This window comes from Miniopterus schreibersii (assembly GCF_964146895.1).
Source record: "Miniopterus schreibersii genome assembly, chromosome: 17".
Lineage (NCBI taxonomy): Eukaryota > Metazoa > Chordata > Mammalia > Chiroptera > Miniopteridae > Miniopterus > Miniopterus schreibersii.
In genome coordinates, this window is record NC_138117.1 from 7,192,114 (window position 1) to 7,218,094 (window position 25,981).

Genomic DNA, 25,981 nt, shown 5'->3' on the forward strand with positions numbered 1-25,981 from the left:
ACTCTGGGCGCCCTCAACTCTTCTTTTCCTCTCAATAACCTAGCAACCAGTGAACCAGTGGCGCACTTGTCGCAGGCTCCTCTCAAGTTCTTCCCTTCCTGTGTCCCCACTGTCACTGCTTTGGTTGAGGGCTTCACGATTCCTTTCTTCAACAATTCTATCAGTCTCTTAACTGACTCTAGATTTTTCCCATTCCTATTGCTCTCCCTCAATGCCAGTAACGTTCATCACTTTAAAAACAAAACCCACAAAACCCCAGCAAGCTCACTGTGTCACTCTCTAAGAACTCCACTGGCATCCTGGAGAACGCAAAGCACCTCCACTCCTCAGCAAGCTGTGTAGGGCGCTCAGCAGTCCTGCTGCGCCTTGCTCCCCCCCAGCAGCAACTCTGCTTCTCCCTGTTCCTCATGCACGAGGTGACCTTCCGTGACTCTGGCCCATGCCTGATACGTCTGGAATGCCTTTGCATCTTGGTCAATGCCCACTTAACCTTAAAAATGCTGCCTAAACGTCATCTTCCCTGCGAGTCTTTGCCAAATCTCTCAGGTGCTGTTGGTCGTTCTACACTCTGAGCCCCTAGGCACTGTGCTCTCACCGTAGGCCTGCCACGGATCACACTGAATAGCCCGCACGGTATGTGAATGCTTGTCTTCCCCATGGAGTATCCTGTGGGAGGGCCACACTGTACTCACTTCTACACTCCCAGAGGCCAGCCTGGCACATGGCACACAATGGGAAACACTGGTAACTGAATGAACATAGGAATCTAAATTCCAACTTCTTCAAGTAAATGGCCGTGCCAGAGCAGCGCAATCTGAACAAACCACCCCTGTGGCAAAACCATGGTGCACAAGGCCCTCTGGGAACTGACTTCCCAGTACCCTTCAAGGGTGGGCCAACATTCCCCAGGATGTTAAGCCCTGAGTGAGCCAAATGAACCCTGAAGGCCCTGAAAAGCCACCATGGACAAATGTGGACAGAAGGCACAACCACCAACCAAGGGAAGACGATGGAAAAATCACCTACTGCTCCTTGCCTGCTTTGTATTTGTAGGTAGAAAAATTCAAAACCATCAAATACACACAAAGGAACAGTACTTTAGCTCCCTCATTTCACAATGTCGTAGAAAACAATGCTTTCATTGTTTTAGCAGCTGCTTCTGAACAGGTTGGGGGCCTGCTTCAACCCAACTGGAAAACTGAATATGCACTATTTCCAAAAAGATCAGTAGTTTGGCTCTATTTAACAAAAATCAAATCATTAGAGGTTGAATCTAATTAGTAAATCTGCAACTGTCTGACTAATAAACGGGTCATCAATCAAATTAGAAACTCATCCCCAAAGGAAGAGGAAAATTTAAAAATATGATGGAAATTAGCTCGTGGTCACTCAGCCCGGCAATATGCACTCCTGCCAACATCACCTACGTTTAGTAATTTATATTTTGAAAAGGTTGGTCTTTCCAGTTCTAAATTTCTCCCCAGAAAACTTGGCTTTCATCTTTTTTATTTTAATTTTCCTACTATTAGCAAACACTAGTTTTCCCATTAAGTACCAGCTCCAAGAACGTATTATGTATCACAGCTGAAACGGGCGGAACACAGCTCCGGGTCACACGGCAATGTGGTCAGCGGGGCTTCTCCACACTGCAGTTCTCCTGGCCTACTTTTCCACATGACCCTCCTGCCTGCCGCCTTCTCCTTTTTATGGCTGTTTCCTCTTATTTCATTATTAAATTACATTTGTGACACACCTAGCTAACTTCTAGCAGATCTTCCTGGAAACGTTCCAGTCAGTTAAAAACAACAACAAAGGCCTCTCCCCCAGCTTCCACATCTGGAGCCCTGCAGGAGAAGCAATATGACGGAGTTTGATCAATTGGCTCCAACAAGGAGGCTGCTCCAAATGGCTTAAGTAAGGAACTAAACGTCATGGAGCTGTTTCCTCTCAACGCCACTCGAAGAAACTGGGAATATATTACACACAACTCTGTAATTCAAAAGGCTGGTGGGATCAGATGTCCTTAGCTCCCCTAGACTATCTAAACAGAGCCAGGACAGTAGGGATGTGACTAAGTTAACAGTACTGGGTGCTCAATCAGCTGTCTCTTCAGCACCTACCGCACGACTCTCACCGAGCTCTAACTGCTAAGACTGCGAAGCGTGGCCCTTTAATGAAGGGTTTGTCTGGGACGGGGCACAGTTTTCGTGTTCTGCTCCAGCAGATTTACTTACGTGGTTTCTGTGTAACTGTCCCCCTTCCTCTCCCTTCGACATTTATTATTCTGCTCTTATCCTTGCATTTTACTTTGAACAGTCTTTGTTACTACTATAACTGCACTTTTCCCCTTAAATGAGTCACTTCAGATTCTTGTTCAAAGTAGGTTGGTATAAATACATATAGAGTTACAATTTACACATTCACATACATATAGTTACAACGTACGCATTCAACAACTCTCCCTAACACCTAAGAAAAGGCCTACCACACTAAAGTTGGCATTTTTGGTAATACTATTCAGAAAGCAGTACAAACGTGGCTAGTTTTTACATCAAGGACTGGGATTTAAAGGCATAGATTTAAGCACTCCCTCCACTTCTTACTTTGGTACATACAGACTGCCTTTTAATTTCCTGTTATGCTAAATTACTATTGTAGTAAAATGTTCCCATTACTTGCATTCTAGTCCAGTCAGAAATGAGTGACGGTCTGTATCTCTCTACTGGCAGACAAGCTGGCACACAAAATGCTACTGCCACATGGACTCCCTGGAATCCCCGAGCCCACTGGGCGCTCTCACCCTTCCATGACCTGCGCAAACTCCGTTGTCTGTCAGGACCCTGAGAGAACCCTGCCCTTCACACTTTACATACATGAATGAATTCTCATGACAATCCCATAAAGTAAAAACCATTATTATCCTCTCATAGATGAGAAAACCAAGGCCTAGGGCAGTTACAGAATTTGACCAAGGCCACACAGCTAGTAAGTGGCAGAGCCAGGATATAAATTCCTGTAGCCTGGCTCCAGAGTCCAGACTTTTAGGAATTACTCTGCATGGCCTCCTGCAACTCCCAAAGCCTCTTGTACCTAATTCTATAACTGTACCTACTTGAATGTATTATCATTTTTCTGCCTTCTGACAAAATTCTCACCCTAAGACCTAAGCAAGAGGCCTCACACACTTAAATTAACACTGATTTAATTACCCTCACACCTGTCTTCATGGAGCTTTCAACGTCCCTGTAAGTTTCAATTATGCTTTTATACTAAGTTTTGACATTTAACTAAAAGGATAATTCATGGAAATACTTAAAGATTAAGGTTATCTCAAACATTTTTCAGGTCAAGACTATACTGTAGAGCCTTAAAGAAAGAGAACATTCCACCACGAAACGTGGTTTACTAGCCTACGAATGGTAAAATGTTGAAGAAGCGGCTGTTCCTCTACATGGGTGGAAGGAAAGTCGGTACTAATCTAGATAACATACCAATTGGACTGCATCCTAATTAAAAGAATGAAAAAAACTGTAGGTACTAACCAAACTTACAATCTAAAAATAAGCTGGGATGCATATTTTTAGAGAGAGAGAGAGACAGACAGAGACACACACTACTTCCACGTAGTGCATGCTGACATCTCCCTGAACTCTCTACCTACTTCTCCATCCCCTATGAAGCCTTCCCCCAAAACCTTTTCCTCCTTGGGAACCACTGCTCCAATTTTGAAGGACAATATGGCCCCACATACTGACTGTTCCTTCTTGTGGTGTTTATCTGATGCCCCTGAAGGCAAGGTCCTTTTACCGTTTCATAAATATGTTCTCTTTCTGAATGTAGCATTCAGCCCTGTAAATGAGCATCTACTGGTATTTGTCAATAACTGATAACGTTTAATAGTTTAATTAGGCTTAAGCTGTTTTCTTTCCCTGAACTAAAATTTCTGATGTCTAAATGTCAATCATAAACTAATAAAAAGGGGTTCTTTTTCAATGACAATATTTTAAATTAGGTGTTTAACAGGAAAAAAAAGGTACAGCTAGGCTATACCACCTTGTTTCACATACTGCTATTCCTCCTTCAGTCAATGTCTAAACAAACCAAGAAAATACACTAAGTAAGGTCTGTGCATTGTCAAGATTTCATGATGCACCCCATAACTTATCTCTGAAAATAAGCTGTGCCTAAAAACATGCCTATCAGTAAAGGCAAATACACTGGCTAAATCTAACAGGGGGTACACGCTGGCCAGGGAAAAAGCTTGCTAAACTTGTACTATTCAAAACACTTTCATTAATCAAAAATAATGATAAAGAAGCCTAGACTAATATACATGTGATGGCACTATTAAAATAAGATTCAGGAGTCTTCCATGACTGCCGGCCAATATGCAGACACAGCCCTAATGTGACACAGGCAAGAGAAACAGGAAACACAGAACAATGCACTAAACAAACTAAAAAAGCCCAGCGGTTTAAATCCCCTTCTACCACATGAAGTGAAGGTAAAACTTTGGAAATTTCTAGTTTTATGGAAATAAGTAAAAGAATTCAATTCAGGGGAAAATCTGTTAGCTGCCAAGGAAACCAGAATAACCCTTTGCTTCCAAAGGGACTGATTAAAATTAATGCTCCTGCCTGCATTCAAGTTTTCTACACGAGCTAAAAGCAGGGGAAAATAAATGGACCACGTCAAGATCTGCAATAACTAAGGGAAACACATTCAGGGGGTTAGATCTTTGCCTTTAACATCCCAAAGTCAAATTCAACTTAAAGAAAAGAGAGAAATCCTCATCAGAATCTCCTTATCTACCCAACTGGTTCTGGAAGTAAGAAGAAAGCACCACCCCAAAAAAGAGGTGAAAAACATATGGCTTCCTGCAGGGCCCTCTGAAGATGAATTACCCATCACTTACAACAATGAAACCCACACACCACCAACAGGGTGCATCACTCGAGGCAGTGATGGATTCTTAAAGGTTCAAATCATCTTAACAAATCCTGGCTGCTTTCCACAAGCCAGGCATTGTTTCCTCTCTGGCGCAGAGGGGAACTCCTCCAGTCCATTACTGTTCAGCCTGCTTGTCCCCCACCACATTAGAGCAAAGAGCCTGTCGGAATTCGCTGCCGTCAAAAGGGACAGCTAACTAATCAAAGGAACACAGATCCCTAATCTTGCCCTGACATGCATGGTTGTATCTGAACGACCACAAACGTGTCTAGCAAAACTGGGTCCACGTGACATTACAAAACAAATCCTACCAGAAATACACCATCAGTTACTGGTGTAATTATCACCAGAAAAGAAGTCCAAAAACAGAAGGTGATGGGTTATCTGGAACTTCCACTCCCATTTCTCTGATTTACTTTATCAAGTAGAAAAAATAGCACCACTGAAACAGCTCACTAATACGACTCATGTAGTGCCAAATAAAGATGCTCTACTTCTATTTTAAACAAAAATATCACTTTATGTCTGTGTGTGTGTTTTTATTAACAATAGTACAAAAATATGAAAAAACAGAACAAAACAGAAACCTTTTGGGGGGAGAGGAGTGGTTGCCAGGAATCTATTTCAATGGAAAGGGTGGAGATTTTTTCCAAATACCTTATCAGGCCACCACTGCAAATCTTCTCCTAGAGATACTGGACTTTGAACAGGTGTATTCTTCTTATCCAAGTTTGGCTCGCCTTCCTTGCTGGTAGAGCCCCTTTCATTATCAAATGAGGCTCCGTCAAGCCACCTTCGTTCACGTAAACGTAAAACGGATTCACGTTCACGCAACAGCTCAGAGTCTCTCTCTAAGGGAAGAAGGAGAACTGGTATGCAATTGGGTCACACCAGTGGGATAAAAGTAAGCCACTCTCTAGTAAAGACCCTTCAGGATGCAACTAACAGCAGTTTATCTACTCACAAAAATGTACTGTAAACGTATTTCTAGTAAGCCTGACATGCAACATTCAAAACATTAACTCTTTCAAGTGAATGTACAAAAACTATAAACTAGTATTTTTAAGAACTATGTAGAGGCAAGATTTTCTGAATCCCAACTACATGTTTTTTAGAGCAGAATAACTTTATTTTAAACTGGACTATGGGTATTTTAAATGGACTTTAAAATTTTTAGCATTCACTAAAAATGCTTATTATAACTTTTTTATTTATCTATTAGAAAGTGTGCGTAAGTTAGAACATCAACACGTTATATACATATATAAACCAAAAGTATTTGTTAGAATGTCTTCTGTTATTTAAAAAAACAAAAAAACTATACATACAGGAAAAAACTTGAAAGGTTAAATCCATTAACATTAACTAAAAAACTTTTGATAATCCAATCCCTTGTTTAGAGTAATTTTATAGGCTGTATCTTTATGAATAAGTCTTATTTTAAAATTTGAGAAACCAGACAGGCTTTTTTCTTTCAAGAATCTTTATAAAAAGATTTCCTTTAAAAAATGCTTCTCCTGCAATTGGCTACAAATTCTCTAATTCGCAAGTTCTTTGCAATTCCAAGATTTTGATAAGAAGGACTAAAAACAACATTAAGTTGAGCCATACAAAACTGTCATCAGTGCAGGTCAAAAATCACCAAGTACCGGCAATTTCATATGGTTAAAACTAAAGAGTAATGCCTGCTACATAGAATGACCTAAAGAAAAGGGGGAAACTTAAAAGGAGTTATTTGTGTTAGATATTGAATATTTGAAAATGCAATACTTGATGCATGTAAGGCAGTAAAGTATGCATTTATTTAAAAAAATGTTAAGCTATTATATAATAAATTCAGTACATTAAAAGATCATAGGTTTGTTGTTTTAAAACTGTTTTTAAGTACTAGATATTTACAACATGAGCTTAATATAATATGGCAACTTCTTCAGTTTGTTAATGATCAGTAAATAATACAGCTGACTGTTACTGAAACAAGCAGTTTTACATTCAGGAAACTAAAAACACTGACTTAAAAAAATTAAAATGTAAACTAAATCTATACCAACATAGACAAAGTCTTATATCTGTATGATTTCAAAATCTTTCTAACCTCTATTATATCTTGTAAAATAGCATTTTAATAGGCTAAACATTTCTATATATTTACTATTGGCCAATCCCTTTCTAAGAAGTTTTTTCACTCTTCCACTTAACCAAGATTTAAAATTAACAGAATAATCACTGTACTTTAACCAAATAAACTAAAGAGGCTTGTTTTCTGAATGCTGCATGTCACTATAAAGTAGAATTCTGCTTTTAGTTCAGAATCCATTGTCCTACTTAAAAATATAGTTAGGTATAAGTCATAACCCTTAATGAGTATTCCACAATGTAGATAAGATCATCTCTAAAATATTGTGGCTCTTCAAAATAAAAAATATCTAGTTTTAATGCCAAAGCATCCAAAAAAACTAGTAAGTAATGATTTCATCTATTGTAATACTGACAGTTCAAATACAGTAAATTTTACCGCCAATGATCACAAAGAAATAAATGCAAAATTACCTCGAGATGAGCCTAGCCTGGAAAGTGATGATCGACGAAATGAAGGGTAACCAAAATAGCTAATGTCTTCAGAAAACATGGCATCCGCATCAATAATGACACTTGGGTGGGCAGAATGAATGTCAGCATCAAGAAGAGACATAAGATCCTCTACAAACAGAAACAAATAAAAATGAAGCAGATACAGAGAAAACATCTGCAAACCACTGGAAGGTCTCTGCAAATTAAAACAGGTTAAAATCAGGAACTGAATGACATATCCTGAGAGAGAGAAAAAGCAGTAACTACCTAGGAAATAAAGTGAACATTCTTAACAAATATTTTAAAGAACATCAAATGCATGTCTGCCACTTGTGCTACCTACTAAATATACACAAGGAAATAAGATCTCTATTTAAGATACTTGTGCCATCAGAGAGATAATACAGTCAAAATTTAAATGCAGTTAAGACATATTCAGTAATAATGGCATCAAAAAACATTCCAGAGTCATTCGTCAGCCAGTGACAAAGCCACGTGCAGACATCCATTTCTTTGTTGGGACCAAACACAAGTACACTGATCAAGACATTTCCCGATTTCCCTTAAAAAAGAATTTATAATAAAAAAACACTACAGTGTGAAATACCTACCACCTTGGAAATTAAAATCAGAATATTCACTGTACTTTAAAATTCCATTCCCGTTAAAAAACTTGTCCCTCCAGAGACTCGGAAACCACAAGGGGATCCACCAACCTCCCGGCAAGTAAGATTCGCTGGCGGTGTCGTCGCCGTCGTCGCCGTCTTCGTCGTCCCGGCTCAGGAGATTATTCACAGCAAGGTTGACATCAAGATTTGTTCGCTGAAGTTCCCGAATAATGACACTTCTGGATTTGCCTTGTAAAACGACCTGGGCCTGCATGGAAAACACAAGAGCGCCATGCCAACCCCCGACTGCCCTGCGGGAGTGGTCGGGGCAGGACGCGCCCCAGCCTCACCCCGCCTGCTGTCCTACTCAGTGTCCCACAAGGGCCGCACCTGTGAAATGAGCTCCTCGGGGATGACGGACGCGGGGATGACGGGCTGCGGCTGGCTGCCCAAGAGCCCGGACCCGCGGTCCCGTCCGGTGCGGATGACGCGCGTCTGCCGGCGGGAATCCCGCGCTCCCGCGGACGACCGGCCGGAGGAGCCTCCTCCGCTGCCCCCGACTCCGGAACTCCAGCGGCTTCTGCACACGCGGGGATCGACAGGTTACCGCGCGGCACAGCACCCGGGCACACCGCCTCGGACCGCCCCGCCCCGCCCCGCCCCGCCCCGCCCCCTCCTGTGCGAAGCAGGGCTGGCTGCCTAACTGACAGTACGCGGCGGAACTCTGATACAACAAGGTAATAGAACTGAGCTTTAAAAGAACACTTGCAATTTTTTTAAATGTTTATGTATAAAACCACCTTTTAGAAAGATAAATATCATACTGTTACATCTTTTAAAATATGTTTTAAAAGATCCACATACCACAGATTTCTAGTCACAACTTTAAGATGAGTTCTAGCACCCATCTCGCCTCTGCCTGATGTAACTACCAACACTCTGTTACACAAAAAGTAAAAGTCAGAGTTTAGGGCTCAAAGTGCTTTTCATAGAATAAAACATTCATTTGCAAAGATAATACACTGTTCATTAATATTTAGCACTATTAGCTACCTTTAAAACAACTTAGAAAGGGTATGACATTTACATGGGACAAGTATTGTCCATATACGTGATCGGTGGTTAAAAAAGTATATACATCATCAAAACTAAGGAAAGTCTGACGAAGTGTCAGCCAAGAGGAGCCTAAGGAAAAATGACTAAATATAATGTGGTGTCCTGGATGGGATCCAGAACACAAAAAGGACATTAGGGGAAAACTCAGGAAATGTGAATAACCTGAGGCCTACAATTAATAACAATGTATCAGTACACATTACACTGCAAAAAACATGCCATGCTGTTAGATGTTAATAACAATAAACTGGGTGTGGAGTATATAAGAACTCTCAGTATATCTTGGTAAATGTTTCTGTCAATTTAAACCTGTTCTAAAATAAAAGTTATTTAAAAGAGAATATACATACACAAACAGATGCGTGTGTGTACACACACTACATATGCACACATACTATATACGTCTGATTGGTGTGTGTGCATTTATATGAAAATATTAATTAGTTCCAACATTTAAATCAGGAGACTTCACATAAAAATCCAGATTTGCAGCTTTTCTAATAAGGACAAAGGGAGGGGCATCAGGGTTTGTATTTGGCAACAATTCCCCTCCAGTAATAATCAGCTCATCAGCTACCGCCTTTTAAAATAGGGCGTCCACTTCGTTTGTCAGAGCCCTGCTACCTATTATCTTACCAACCTAGTCAGCATCAACTATTTACAATTACAATGACCTGCTTGGCTTTTACATTTCAAATCCTGTACAAATTATCAGCAGGAATATGATAGTTCAAACCAGTGAAAGCAGCTTATACCTATCACCTATTATGTCCAGTGACAACGAATAACAGAATAAAGAGACTTTAGATACTAATATCTCCATTTTCAACTTACTCTTGAATACAAATACACTTGGTGTTCTTATCCATGACCTGGTTTGAAATAAGTTTAACAAAAATATCTAGATTTCTGAAATATCTCCCAGGATAAATTTAAGTAAACAATTTAACAGCAGCAACTAGAAATGTTTAGCACACAAAACTGCCAATTAGTAAAAACAGCAAAGGGAAAAGTATTAAAAGTCCCATACATTCTGACTGCTATGCATTCCTGAGTAATCAAAATAAATGATCAATTCTCAATTATCCATGCTGATGAAAAGAAAACAGTACCAACTAAGCCAAAATCTTTCCAATGCAGCTATCAAATACAGAGACCACTCACTCCGATTCATGACACCTCCTGAACCCAAAGGGAACAAGCCAGGACACTTAAAGGTACAGGGTGGGGATGACGGTCTGTGGGGATGGACTCTGTCATATCTGACTGGAATTGATAAACTTGTGGGTAAAAATCCCTTCTGGAGACTCAAGATCTGCTTGTCCTAGATTCTGTATTACAAATTATAATCTGCAAACTTATTTCAAGTTTGTTATAATCAACACAGAAAGGAGGGGACACTATACAACTGAAAGAAAAAAATATTATGAAAGAAAGTATTTTTTACTCTAATTTCTTGATTTACAAAGTAACTTGATTACAATTTCAACATCAACAAACTGAGAAGAATTTTCACAGAGGTCAAGAGAAACAATCAGCCTTTAAGTGTGCACACTTGTGCACACTTGGTAAACATCTCCAAGACCAAATGAGGTAAACAATGGCCCACAGTGAGTTATCAGCGGGCACTGCAACATTTTTCAATATTCTAATACATGGACCCAATGCAAAAGAAAGTTTATACAGTTTTTTCTGGAGTGTGTGTACGTGTGTGACGGGGGGGAGGGGGGAAGTGTAGGCAAAGATGGGTAAGGGGGAACCCAAAAATTACTGACTCTCTCTACTTTTCAAAGTCTTCAAATTAGCCCTAATCGTCTTTGGAGTAGGTCTACAAAAGTTTTATTCAGGCTTAAATGTACTATATTTTACTATACTTGTTGCATATTTTATTAGTCAAGTAATTACATTCCACTGCTCTACTGGAGTTATTCTGCCACACAGCCTATTATAATTGGTTATATCCAAGTTTCATTTATAAAGAAAAGAGGATTTAAATCTAGGACAATTTGAGCAACGTAATAATAATAGTAATGGATTATAAACTATAAAACAAAATATCCATGAGACCATAATGATATAAATAACCAAAGAGAAACATAATAGAACAGAACATAAAAGAAATGGGCAAGTTCTTCCTTACAGCTGAATTCCAATTAATAAGTGTAAAAGAAATGGTGGATTTTTTTTTTTTTAAATCACTATTTGTCCAACACCACAGAAATAGTTATGGCAAAATAGTTAAGCCTGTCAGAGAAAGACAAACATCACATGATCTCACTTATTAAGTCACAAAACCAAAGATGGTATTACTAAAATGTTTAAATGATAAAAGTGACATGATAAATGGCATTATAAATACATGTGAACATTTTACATTTTTAAAAGGCCAAGAACCTGGATTAACTGTAATTAGCCGGTGTGGGTTATTTTTATCATGGTGGCTCATCATGAGCTACATGAGCTCCTGTCCGGAGTTCAGGAGCGGTTCCTCATTCCATCGCTAGACAATATTCTGTCGCTGAGACACTCACAGTGAGAGCACTCAAAAGCACTTAAGAGCACTGCCCAGACCAATGGATACCAACATCCGGCCACAACATACCCCAGGGTGTTGCCTGCCAGCCTGCCCAGAGTCTCGGAACCTGAGAGGAACCATGGGGAGTCGCTTGTCCTACCGGGCCTCGAGGTTCTCCCTGCCCCCGAGTTGCTGTTCAACTTTGACCTGGGAATAAACAAGAGGTAGAACAATCAGAATAGTCCCAAACTGCCTAGAAACAGGCCTGGGTTTCCAGGCCTCAATACTGTGCGACTTCCTACAGTAAAACACCAGCCTAACTATTCTCTGATTAATCCTACTAAAAATGTACACTTCACATCAAATAACAAATCTAACAACCTGTAGCCCCATAACAATCTGGGGTTCTTTACCAGTTGAAACTATTTTCAAGGTTTAACTACAGATGAATTATTCTTCAGGTTTTTTTTTAATGTTTTTATTAACTTCAGAGAGAGGAAGGAAAGAGAGGGAGATAGAAACATCAATGATGAGTCTTTGATTGGCTGCCTCCTGTACGCCCCCTGCTGGGGATGAGCCAGCAGTCCCAGCGGAATCCATGATCTCCTGGTTCATGGGTCAACGCAAAACCACTGAGCCACACCTGTGGGCTATTCTTTAGATTTCTTAAAGTAATCATGCTTTTCTTAGAATCAGTCAATTGAAATTCAACACACATTATCTAGCAACCTTTTTTGCATGCCATCATTTATAAAGACCAAAATTTTAAAGACCCTGTCATTTTCATAGAGTTACTTGATCTGAAAATATTAAAAAGGAAAAAGAAAAAACATGACTTAAAACATGACTTAACAAGTTATTTCAATCAAAGAGCAAATCTGACCTGGGACCTACTGAATACGTATCATTATTCTAGTAACATTTCTGTCAGGTATCATCGCCTCTGTTCCTACTTCTGAAGGTAATATTTTTAGCTGCAAATCACTGCATGCATAAAAATTAAATCAAACTACAAAGTAACCATTTCACTCTGTCTCTTTTTCCACAATGCTTTTTTTTTTTTAACTTGAGGTTACCAAAATCAAAACACAGGTTTAAAATAGTACCTTGTAAGAGCTAAATATTAAATAGAAAGGACATGTCTTACCCATCATTATTATCAGGTTTACCCAATTCCAATCTGTCTGGCTGTACTGAAAAACCAATCCTGCAAACTCTACCATCCTAAAAGCAAAGAAAATAGAGGAAATTTCCAAAGTAAAAATATGCCTTAAAGTTTGAATTTATTCAACAGATTGATTATGCACCTATCTATCACTGTCAATTCAGAAGACAAAAAATGAGCTCACTTGAGAAGGTGCTCACACTGGAGTTGGGGAAATATGTTTTATATACATTATCAAGAAGCCAGTAAAAATAATTTAAATTATCTTAATCTAACAGCTTCAGAGTAAGGAAATGACTGGATATCAGGAACTCTTCCCCATTATGTTACTAGTTTCAAGCTCTAGTAAATCATTTAAGCTTTATCTGGGCCAGAGGATTTACACAATAGGAAAATGGAACTGGGTGATCTCTGAAATAACTCTTGCAAGAAACTGCTATTTTCCATGGTTAAAAAGAAAGAAACCTGATGATGTACAGCTGTATTTTAACTGTTTATTTTCATTTCTCTATCTTAGAGTAAACAATTTACCTCAAGAAGAAAGGCGGCATGATTTGGTCCCACCACACACTGTTTAATAGTAGCCTGTTCCAATACATTCAAAGGGGGATGGCTGGTGAATAAAAAAAAGTATGTAAGTAAAATTACTTTGTAAATGGTAAATTCTTCGTAGGGCTGTTTTCAAAAAACTAATATTTGCATATTTTAAAGCAATAATTGAAGAACGGTAGTTGTATCCTCACGGTCATTATAGCTCCTTGGTATGACGGATTTTTTAAAAGTCGGCATGAACAGAAATTGTAAATCAAATGATCCCAACTCATAAAAAGTTGATAACTAGATTACAATATTCCTACTAGATGCTGCCTAAATATGAGTTCTTCCTCCTAATAAGAAAACATCATTCTTTTCAGGAAATTTTAAATAACTTACAACTCTTACCTGTTTAAATTATATTTGTTCAGTTTCTCTGAAACTTCCCGTAACCTTTAAAAACAAAACAAAACACGAATAAACCACATGTACAGATTCTTTGTAAACAAAACAATTCTATTATGATAGTACTTACACCATTATTTTGGTGATTTCTAACAGTTGTATACATGTTTGCTATGGCAAGAATGTTTTAATATTAAATTTGATCCCCCCGCAAAAAAAATCACAAGACAATTCTGCAATTCCCTTCCCTCACCACCCCATCAGCAACTTCAATAATAGTAATAACAATAATATTGTTAATCCCATTTTACACTTGAGGAAACTGAGGCTTCTAGAGTTCATATAACAAAAAGTGTCAGTAGAGCTGGTACCTGAATCAACACCCAATGGAAAGCCCAGTTTTAAACACTGTGCTATATATGTCAAGAGATTCTTGAATGTACATGTATATCATGAAATGAAAATACATGGGAAGCACAAATCTATTAAGAATCTAATATAATGAGGCAGAAAAAGCCCAGGAGCCTTAAGGGCACCTTATTATGCCTTAAGCACTTATTGTCATATTCAATTTCATCTTAAAGGGCCTTATGGCACAAAATGGTACAAATTAAAACCTCAATGTCCAGCCCAGCCAGCATGGCTTAGCGGATGGGCATCGACCTAGGATCCAGGGGCTCGAGGTTCAATTCCCAGTCAGGGCACAGGCCCGGGTTGCGGGCTCGATCCCCAGTGCAGGGTGTGCAGGAGGCAGCCAATCAATGACTCTCTCTCATGATTGATGTTTCTCTTCCTCTCCCTTCCTCTCTCTGAAATCAATAAAGATATATTTAAAAATAAAAAACCTCAATGTCCATATCTATAGAAGAAGAAGACCATCTCCCATTTTTAAGAGTACTGAATATTCTTAGAAAAATCTCAGAGCTGCATTAAAAAATATTAATTCATATTATCTATTATGATGTTGCTGTTTCTCTCAAACAGTTCTGAATATAAAATACTATAATACCCATTTAAACAATTGTCAAACTACTGACATAAGTTTATAAAAATATAATCAAATGTAGAGATTTTAAAGAGTTTGATTCTATGAAGTTACCAAAACAACTGCCTGGTCTTTCCAAACTCTGTCAGAAATAAGTCTCAAAAATAAACTGACAATTTTAGAAAGCAATAGGGAAAAAATTAGAACAGTAAATTCCATAAACTTTGCTCTCTAAAAAGTGGCAAAAATACATGAAATCAAATTTCAATCATTTGTACTAACAGATCAAAGTGGAGTACGTACTCAAAACTAAATCGCACCTCTCAGCCAGTTTAGGATTAAAAGGCTGCCATGAACCATATAATATGAGGGCAAATAATCTAATTATTTCAGTAAGAGATTCTAGTAGCAGCCAGTTGTCCCTCACCGTTCCTTCCCCTGCTAGTGCCACCCTCTTTCAAACGCTAAATGCGCGCAGTAACTGGCCAGTACCGAGCCGCACTCCTAAGCAAGAGTCACTTCTTTCCCGAAAAGTAGATGCTCGCTGGTGACTTTATTCTCACTTCCAAAGAACAGCACCTGGTCGTGTGTGGCATGGCCCCCAATAGGACACATTTTCTTTTTTGCAGCGTGGTGTTATGCTGCACTTCATTAACAAAAGTGTGTTTTACTGGGCCCGGAACAGCAGGCTGTCCCCAGCCCGGGTCCTCCCTGGCGCGGCCCACTTCTGGGCTCTCGGGCGAGTGAACCGTAGGGTGATGCGGCGGGAGTGGCGCTGGAGCGAAGGCGACCAGGGTCAGCAAGGGGACCCGGCGGGCTCCGAGCGGAGGCTCCATTCTGAGCATCCGCAGCCTCGGGCAGAGGCGGGGCGCTCCCTCGCCTTGGCCCCCACTTACTCTAAGTAATTTACAACACTGTGCACCCAACTACAGCCAGAATGTGAGCAAGGGTTACGAAAGGTTGACTTCCCCAAAACCAGAGCAGTGCCACTTTCAGGAGGTACTTATTCACTGGCTTACAACTAAACCCATTCACTTCCATTTCTTTTTTCTTAGCTCAACACTATCTCTAGAGTTTTTACAAAGTATACAGTATTGGGGAAGGGCAGGGATAAGACTTGTCAAAGTTTTTTCAAAGCAGGACAACAACTGAAATTAAGAATTAATGCTCCTTTCATGGTTCCAAATGTCATTCCAGGTAGATAAAATTTTAAAACCAAAATTAGCTTTTGAGGATAGCAAAACGCTAGAAAATATTTAACAACACAAGAATTCAGCAAATTTCAAGATACTAAAGGGATGGAGAAAATGGTTAGTGCCATTAATTAAAATTTCTAATCTTAAAAATCATGGTGGACTCCGAAGCACGTCTGAAATGTACACCCATTTGTACTAGAAACAATACCCACTGGATAGCAAGTAATCTCAGGATTACTCCCAGCTCCTCTACTACTAACAGGGCTCATTTAAATCCATCAGGTCTCAAATTCTCGCCTATGTGAGGAAAGATGAACAGTCATCTCTGATTCTTTTTAGTCCCAAAATTCTTACGAATGTACGAAAGCAAATGTCTCAGCAGAGGGTATATAATGCAATTATTTTATGGAAATAGCACTTATTAACTGTCAGGTTGAATTTCATCTTACCCATCTGAAATTTTCATACACAAATTGATTTTACATGGACACTTATTTTGAATGTTTCCCTAAATAATAAATTTTTTACTTTTCTTAAATTCAATCCCAAATGTTTATATAAAATGTATCATTCTTCCAAATCTCAAGACAGTTATCATGACTAAACTGGCCACCTACACATTAATTTACAGGAATCCCAGATAAAAAGAAGTAAACTATAAGTGTGTATTTTGCATTTCCCCAACAGACACACAATTCACAGAATCACTGTGGCCAAATCCCATTCACTTAAATTTACTAAATCCTGACTGTTATCTACATAATTATTAGGCCCTTGTCTACTTCGAAGGGTCTTCCCCCAAAAGCTTCTGATGCTTAAGGTTATTAACTATATTTCCTCTCATAGCAACATTAACAAAAGCTTTCCCCATTTTTAAAATAAAAGGATAACCACACTACAGCTCAGCAAATTCTATTTCAGTATAAATCTTTACATATGGTCATGACAGAAAACAATTTTAAGAGTACACTGTAACATTACAAAATAACCGCATAACTCAGTTCTTAATCTCATTCAGGGACATACAGAAAAGGCTTTGTGAGGTGGCTCTAACACACAATGGATAGGTTAGCAATAAGCTTCTGACAACCCTTAGTGCTCCTACACCAAAGATTTATTCAATATTCCAATTCAATAACCTATTTTATTCCTTTAAATTTAGACATTTTACAGATTCGGGAGCTGGGGTTTTTTTAAGCACAAGGGTAACAGCAAACTGATGTTAATAGAGAAACAGGAAATCAAAGTATAACAGTACTTGCTAGAAGCTAACACATTTCACTGCTGCCCTTGAAATCCCTGTAACTTCAGTCTATTTTCCCCAAATTTAACATTATAATTTCAAAGACAATTCATCTTCTCACTGGTACTACTGAACAGGCAATAGCACTTAGTGCGGGTTCAATTTTATAATTTTCTGCCTACCCTATTCCTGCCACATAACACACCTGCATGTTCAGACACACACACCTCTAAAGCTGATATATTTCTAGCTGAATTTCTAATCCTAAAAAAAGTAGGTATCTCTAGATCCCTAAAAGGCCTCAATCCTCCAGGAGAGATATTCCTGGCATCCCACCTTCTACAAGATGATGGCTTTCATATACCTGCAACTGTAAGACAGGACACACCACCCATGTTTCGTGTTTATCAGCAATCACCTCTATGACAGAAAGCGGCACACTCTGCCACGACTACCACTTCCCCAGTCTCATTCCAGTTAGCTCAGGCCCAACTTAAACACGACCTCCTCCCTGAACTTTTCCTGGTAGCCCTCACGGTCTGCCTATTGAAGTCTACAGTCTCTCCCTCCTGTAGGACCTTCACTGTCTACTTTACATTCTAGTCATCTGTGTTTCCATCTGAACCAGCTTCACAGACTCCAAGCAAAGACAGGATAAAACTTCGCAAGTCTTTCCCCACTCTTCCACTTCATTAGACAGTTTCCACCAGTGAAAATGGACCACTACTTGTATACAAACTATTTCAGAGGCAAAACAGCTATACTCCTCTCATTATCACCCATCCTCACTTCCATTTACTGTTTCAGGAAATCCCAATGTTGGGGAACCATCAGGGTATTCTTTAAAAGCAAATCAGGCCCTGCCCAGTGTGGCTCAGTAGGCTGAGTCATCCAGGGCACCACGAGCTCGCCAGTTCAATTCCCAATCAGAGCACATGCCTGGGTTACGGCTCGATCCACAGTGAGGGGCGTGCATGCAGGAGGCAGCCCATCAGTGTTTCTCTCCCTCTCCCTCTCCCTTTTCCCTCTCCTTCTCACTTCCTCTCTCTAAAATGCAATAAAAAACTTTTCTTTTAAAAAAAGTAAATCAGAATCTCTGGATGCATATTTTTCATCTCCCCAAATGTTCTTTAAGTCCTCTCAGCAGTCTCCGTTTCCAACCCCTCATAATGTACTTTAATGATTCTCAAACTTTTTTTTTAATCTCAGGACCACTTTACACTCTTAAAAATTATTGAGGACCCCAAAAGCCTTTGTGTGGGCCACACCCACTGATATTTAAAACATTAAAGTAAAAACCAATAATTTTTTAAGTATTTACTTTATAAATAACAAACTCATTACATATTGACATAAATTACCTTATGAAAAATAACTACTTTCCAAAAAATGTTTGTGATGGGGGACTGTTTTACATTTTTGCAGACCACTTTATTATCAGCCTTAATATAGCATAGATTCTCGGTTCTGCTTCTGCATTCAATATGCCACACAGTACAACGCTGCTGTGGTTGAAGCACATGAAGAAAAGCCGGCCTATATAGATAATTTGTTAGAAAAGCATGGAATAGTTTAATACCCTTTTCAGATCACTGTAGATAGTCTTCTTTGATATTACACCAAAACTCAACAAGTGAGAGTTTCTTTAAAACTGGGAGAAATGAGGAACCTAAAACCTATCTATCAATAAACAAACTCTTTTGCCATGCATGAGTCTATAAACAGCTTGCATCGGTCACTTGAAAAATATTGGTTTACTGACTTGTGCAGCTCCTCAAAACCACATCTGTTCAAGTCACTATCAATTTATATTGTCAAACTCACAGTGACAGATACAAATGTCCCAAAATGCTGATTTTTGCTTGCAAGCTCAATTTTAACACTGGCGACGAAGAGCTTCAGCTGCTTTCCCTGCAGCGGGAGGCTCAGGGCTCATTTTAAGGGCGCTGTCCCATCCCCGAGTCTGAGTAACCGTGTGCCAGGTAAAAATGGTGCCCAGAAGAAAACGCCAGTTCAACTGTCAGCGGGGGCACCTGCCAGCGGCTCCGGAAGCTAGTAGTGCGCCCTGAATACTGCAGTGGCACACACTCGCAGGCCAAGGCGTAATAAATTAATACAGTTTTACTGCTTCGGCAAGGACCCCCTAAGGGAAACTGGCATTCTCCCCCTGCAAGTACAAAACAAAGTGACGACAACAATCATTTCCAGTGCAGTTTGGTGCCAATACTTCAATTTGTGCTACAAAGCTGGTCTTTTCTCTACCAGTGTTTTGAACAACAGCACAAATGTCAAAACAGTGAGAAGAAAAGTCTTAGTATTATTAAGAAAGTTCTGACCTCAGAGCCCTGAAAAGGGTCTTGGGGATCCCCAGGGTCCACAGACCACACTCTGAGAGCTGTTGTAGTTGAGTCTCAAATGCCAGTGCCATTAAAGTAACCAACTACTAAATCAATGCCGGAAAAAGTAACTGTTCTTTCTTACTAAAACAGCCACAAATGTCAGCAAAGATAATCTCCCAATGATGTACTTTTAAAACACTTTTTAAATAATGGGTATTCTTTGACACTACACCAAAACCCATCAAGTGCTAGTTTCTTAAGGATTGTGGCCATGTAGAATCTGAAACCCGATCAATGAGCTTTTCATACTGTTATACTAAAATCCACTGATCTACCTTGCACTGTGAATAAATCATTTACCCATGCATGAATCTGTTTAGATATAAAAGGGCACAGCAAAGTAGCAGAATGCATATTTAAAATTTCAATACCCCCTCCCTCACGGTATTAAGCTCCCATGGGGCCCTAAGTGTCTAGCACTCGCCTGCCAGTGATTTTCAACAGTGGAGGAGGGGGCAGTGCTCACAAGGACACAAAAGAACTTCGAGATTTATAGGCAAAAGCTGCTGCCGTCAATTACCAAAAGCAGGTGGGACACCTCAGACACACTTCAAGGAATTCACAAACTGCCAGCCTACACTTTTTTGGACACTTTTTTTTTAATTTTACTGATTTTTAGAGAGAGAAAGGGAGGGAATGGGGAGGGAGGAAGTGGGGGGGAGGGGGAGGGGCAGACATCCATCCATTTGTTGTTCCACTTATTTATGCATTCACTGGGCGATTCTTGTATGCACCAACCAGAATCGAACCCGCAACCCTGGTGTATGAGAACAATGCTCTAACCCACTGAGCTTATATTCCCCAGCGGTGAATAGAGGTACCCTTACCTACCGAGCAGCTGGGGCCTCTGGGTTTGAGGGCACAGACACAGGATGACTACTCACACCCTGGGAAAAGGATGTTTCCTTGGTGAAGAGTCATCTGATTACCGTTTTATAATTTGATTTCAGTCTGATATCTCTGCTCAGCCATCAAAGTCTTAACCACATTTTATTTCTTTAAATTTGACTTGACAATTTCTACAATAGCAGCCTAACTTTTCTTTTTGCCTAGCCAAAGAAAACTATGCCAAGTAGCAAACATCTGACTTTACTCTTAAAAGATCCCAAATCACAGAAATGATGGCTTTTGTAGAGGAAAAATCCATCTGTCAGCTTCCTCAATAACAATTATAGGTAAGATGTACACATACTTTATGCTTATGGAGATGACAAATGCCAATTTATATAATGTGTTCACTTTAGTCTAAATAAATGATATAGGACATTCACCTTCAATATGCATTCAAGACCAAAAAGAAAAGAAGCTTCTAAATATTATAAATTCATATAATATAAATTTTTGTAAGTGGGGAATTTTTTAACTATCCCCCTAAAATGGTTTCAGTTGAAACTGTTAAAAGAGTTCTATAAAATTAACCCTTTGCAGTCGTATTAAATTTGGACATGGGTGTCGTACTGGTCAGAATTAAGAGCTTTCAGAGAAATTAAGAACTGATACATGAATGAATAGAGTTCAGATTCGTACGGTTCCTTGCTGTGGTGGCTGAGAGCAGACATACGACCGGAACGGTAAAAAAGCTTTGGTGGCTGAGAGGATACAAACGACCGCAAAGGGTTAAGATAACAAAATTCATGTTATAGGAACACTCAGCCAACTATCACAGAAAAAAATGACACTATACTTATAAATTTCTTCCTCTAACCCGGAAATTTTTTCTGGTTAGAAATTCCTATATAGTGTCATAAAGTTTCACCAATAAAATAGATATCAAAATTTCAAACTACTGTGGCATTTGAAAGATAAACACATCTCAGAGAAACTAAATGCTGAACACAACAAAATGAGTCATTTTCCTTTAAAGCAAAACCAACCATGTTATTTTCAGCTCCATACAAAACAGGAAAAGGGAAATACACATGCCAAATGGACAAGAAGAAATGTGATAGTAAAAAATAATTCTGAGAATTTCGTAAGTCCTGTCTCATCTAATTTCATTTTCTTAACATGAGACTATAAATACATACAAGAATCAAACTGTGCTAACAGGATGAGAAGCCTTCTTTAGAGCTCCCGTCCAAAAAGTTCGGCATCAGCCAAAATTTCAAGAGAAAATTCTTGGTTTTCTTCACCCTTAGGCCATATCCACACTCTGAATATCTGCAACATCATTCATTAAAGTACCTGCCAGATGTAGATAATGTATTCAAATCATTACAAACCCAATTTTAACTCTATATACAAATCAAATGTCTCATGAGATAACTGATGCACTTCACAGAATAAACACTGCCATTTGGCAAATTATGCAGTCCTTGAGATAGAACTGCAAACTGTAATACAATACCTGTAAAGAAATCTGATTTTTCCACAGAAACAAGACAATTAGAAGGTTCTATTCCTGACCAAGGATCTTGACGCCATTAAGATTCAGGGGAGCTTTTTTAAACTACAGCTACTGGGATTCCTTCTTCATGCCCTTTCAACATCAAAGATGAAATAGCAGTTTTACTGACTCTGAAATGGTCATATTGCATTCCCGAGCTCCCATTCCATCTGCCCCAGGATCCTCAGCTGCAGTCTTGTGAAGGGCAGCAGGTAGAGTGGGAAAAGAATGAGCTGTGGTATCACGCAAATAAACCTGGGTTCAATCCCATCCCTACCCTTCACTGGCTCTCAAGCTTACTTTAACATCCCAGAGCCTGGAAGGTTTCTTGGTCTGTTAAATGGAGATAAAAGCACTTGCCTGGTAGTGCTGCTATAAGGATAAAAGGCAATTTTGTAATGTACCTTGGTAAGGGCCAACTATTTAAATGCTCCAAAATTGGCAGCCATTATCATTACTGAACTGTATTTTTCATCCCTGGAAAGCTTGCTGTGTGTGTGTGTGTGTGTGTGTACACACATATATGTGTGTGTATATGTGTGTGTGTATTGTTGCTTCAAATCCACCAAGTCTGGCTTGAACTGGAAGCCAAACTAAATAGGGCCCAATTTGAATCCTGAGATCTGGTAGGAACCAGAGGATGCAGGGAATGACAACTAAGTCTGGGAATTCTTGGAACCGGAAATCTGTAGACGCACTAGAATTCTGTTACTTGTGCATGGGTTTTTATTTCACAAAAGTATCCTTCTCTTCTGGCCCCTACTCTCTAATCTCCTTTCCTCACTCCTCCAGAGCACTCTATACTCCAAATATCACTATACTCTCATTAATTCCCTACCTAAATTATACACCCAAAATACTCTACACTTTTTTGTAAATATCTATTCCCTCAGCCTAGAGTAACTATACCCTCACTGGCTCCTACATATCTAGCTATCAGTCCCTGAAGGCTGGGCTGAAAACACTGTGGGAAACCTTAACTCACCTTTCACTCGAGGCTAAACTAGGCATTTCTGAGACCCAGTTATACCTGGGGCATATTCCCTCCATAGCACTTATGCTATAACTATTTGCTTGATGAAATCTTTCACCACCAGACAAACTCTATGAAGGCAAGAGCCATGTTTTACTAATTTCTTAATCCCCAGCACCTGACACAAATCCTTAGTAACTGTCTGCCTATAGATGGGTGGCTAAACGAATGAATGGACAGTCATACACTGCCTCAACATGGTGGATTTACAACTTTTCTATTCTTTTCAAAGTCATTTTAGATGTTCTGTTGTGTGACCAATATTATGACTAGGTTTTTAAAACACACCAAAGGAATGTTGTCCTACAAGATAACCCATCTGGGGGCTATACCCTAATTCAAATGGTCCTGCAATGCTATGAGAAAACTTTGAAATGTTTTCTTTAAGAATTATTCCAAGAAAGAGTTTACCAGCCAACAAGAAAATCACACAGTACTTTACAGTCTCCCAGTCTCCTCCACTTAGAGGATGGTCTTCTTTCTCTCCCTCTCCCTCCCAGCTCTCCCCCCTGTGATTTAATCTGGGTTGGTGTTAAGGAAATGTGCTGAAGGGGCGAAATGAAGCTGGAAGCAAAAAGAGGAGAGGAAAACTCATCAGGAAGCAAAATTACAGATAAAAATCTGTGCGCGGCCTGCCTATTTAAGTGCCTGAAATTGACAATACAAGTCTATCTGGCTAAGTGACTTAAAAAGCAAACTAGAGAAAGTCTAATCTCTGGACATCTTCTACTGGCAAGTAATGCAATAAAATAACATTTAATGCTGTAGCAAAATAGGACGAATAGGACATAAATACCCACATTAATTTTTTATTTGTTTGGTTTTTGGCCAATCTTAAGCATTGTGGCCATGAAAACACAGAAATAGTGCCAACCTGGTTCTACCTAGATAACCAAAAAAAAGCCCAGGGCTCTGAGTCCCAGCTCCACCATTTAAAAGATGGAACATGACCTTGAGTGGGTCATTTAACATCTCCTGCTCTCATGTTTCTACCTCCTGGCCAAAATGGTGATTATTATATCTGTTTCACAGAGTTGTTTTAAGAATTGGATAACATGCCATATACAGAAGTAATATGTATCATCTAAAATAATGGTACCTAAATCTGTCCGATCATCACAATCTCTACTGAACAGTTTAAAAGACATATTCCCAGGCCCCATCCAAACCTACTAAATCAGAAATCAACAAATACAAGGCTCGGTAGTTTATATTCTGGCTAAATAAAGTATGGCACATGCATTAAATACCTCTGGAAAGAGTAATGTCAGTCACCAATGAGGAAAGGAAGTAGGCAGGTAGAGAACAGAGCAGAGAGGGAAACTCTTCCTGTGTGTCAATGTATACTTTTTGAATTTTAAAACACGTAAACATTATTAACTCAAAATTTAAAAAATAATTTCTAAGTGCCCAAAGTCATTCTGATGATCAACTAGGTTTGCAAATCACTTCTAAAAATATAACAAGTACAAATAGGATTGCTTAAAATAACCAAAAGATCAGTAGTTCATTTAGGGAAATGTTAATAACCCTACTGTTTCAAGTTTTGTTAATGTTGCTCAGGACAGTCCCATCTTAAAAATTCACAATTCACATACTTCCATTAAAAACTGATAAATCCTACAGTAAAGAACCCTGTTTAACTATGCTTAATCTTCTGTTTCCCAAATTGAAGTTGAACATGGAACACAGTTCAGGTCATTCTTTCTAGTAAGATCTTAGGGAACCAGAGGACACTGGTTTGAGATCCTAGCTCCCCAAGGTAGAGATGGTGTCTTACTTACCTCTCTGTCCCAGAACCCTGGGGAGTGCCTGGCCCAGAGAAAGCCTCTCCAAAAGCTAGAGCTCAAAAGTGACAAACTGCCTTTCCTGTCTTTTCTCTGTATCTAAATAAAAATGACCTGCCAATTTTCTTATTGCTTAATCAACTTAAAGCAAAGCAAGGTAAACCGCATAAACAATCCCACTTTGCCTAAAATTACATTGTTAAAAAACGCAAACTACCTTCAGGAGATAATTTTTTAAATCCAAGTAACACCACAACAGTCATTTTTACTCCTCTAAGTGGACAAATAAAAGACCTTTAACTATGATTCAAAATCATCTACTTTTAGGAGACAGTAATAAGTTTCAGTATCATTTCCTTCTACAGTACAAGCAGACCTTACTGGGCATCTTTATTACCATGAAGCCAGACTAATCAAGTGAGCTTTACAATCAAACTGACAGCCTTACTTTTTACTGGAAGCATGCTCATGGGTAAACCCAGGGCACATCTGAAAGTTGCATCAAATAGCTTCTCTGAAATCTGCGCGTACTAGGGTTCTTAACATGATTAACCTCTACTCCAGAAAGCCTTCCTTCAGATATAATTCAGACATCTAAGCCAAAGGGATCAAACAAATGTCATCAAAACTATAAACCACCAGAGTCAAATGTAAGGGCTCTACCAGGTTCCTTTGGTTTCATCACTAGGGGCACAAATGAACACAAATTTCTCCTCTCTGGCTACACAGCTACCAAAGCAAAGGTCGGGCTCTGGTCTTTGGCCTCAGGGATCCACCATTAAGCTTCCAATTCTTTCGTCTACAATACGTTGACTCAACAGGCGGAATCCAATTCACAGACTGATAATTCTAAGAGGCTTTCATTCCACCTCAGTCCCCACTCTCTGTCTCCCAAGCACTACAGTCCAGTGGGCAGGTCTTCTTTTGACCTCATCAAGAATTCATCGATTCTATTCAATTTTGCAAATAATCAATTACTGCTTTGAACTATTGTCATTGACATTGCTAGTCTACTTTTACATTAATTTAAGTAATTTTAAACATCTTAATGACCGGTCATGACGGAAAAGTAGCCAGCCACACAGGCA

The 25,981-nt window shown here is 39.2% G+C and overlaps 1 protein-coding gene across 8 annotated transcripts in view; it reads right to left on the bottom strand.

The window, feature by feature from the left end:
• UBR5 (ubiquitin protein ligase E3 component n-recognin 5) overlaps positions 1 to 25,981 on the bottom strand; it is a 104,147-nt gene that overhangs the window by 62,375 nt on the left and 15,791 nt on the right. For 5 of the 8 annotated variants that reach the window (XM_081116335.1, XM_081116336.1, XM_081116333.1 and 2 more), the window contains exons 2-9: positions 13,868 to 13,912; positions 13,457 to 13,538; positions 12,908 to 12,984; positions 11,848 to 11,967; positions 8,520 to 8,709; positions 8,238 to 8,397; positions 7,501 to 7,650; positions 5,608 to 5,819 (exon numbers count right to left, since the gene is read on the bottom strand). In XM_081116335.1, coding sequence (XP_080972461.1) covers positions 5,608 to 5,819; positions 7,501 to 7,650; positions 8,238 to 8,397; positions 8,520 to 8,709; positions 11,848 to 11,967; positions 12,908 to 12,984; positions 13,457 to 13,538; positions 13,868 to 13,912 — 1,036 coding nt within the window. The remainder of the gene's footprint in view (positions 1 to 5,607; positions 5,820 to 7,500; positions 7,651 to 8,237; positions 8,398 to 8,519; positions 8,710 to 11,847; positions 11,968 to 12,907; positions 12,985 to 13,456; positions 13,539 to 13,867; positions 13,913 to 25,981) is intronic. The other 3 variants (XM_081116339.1, XM_081116338.1, XM_081116340.1) reach the window with 1 other exon arrangement.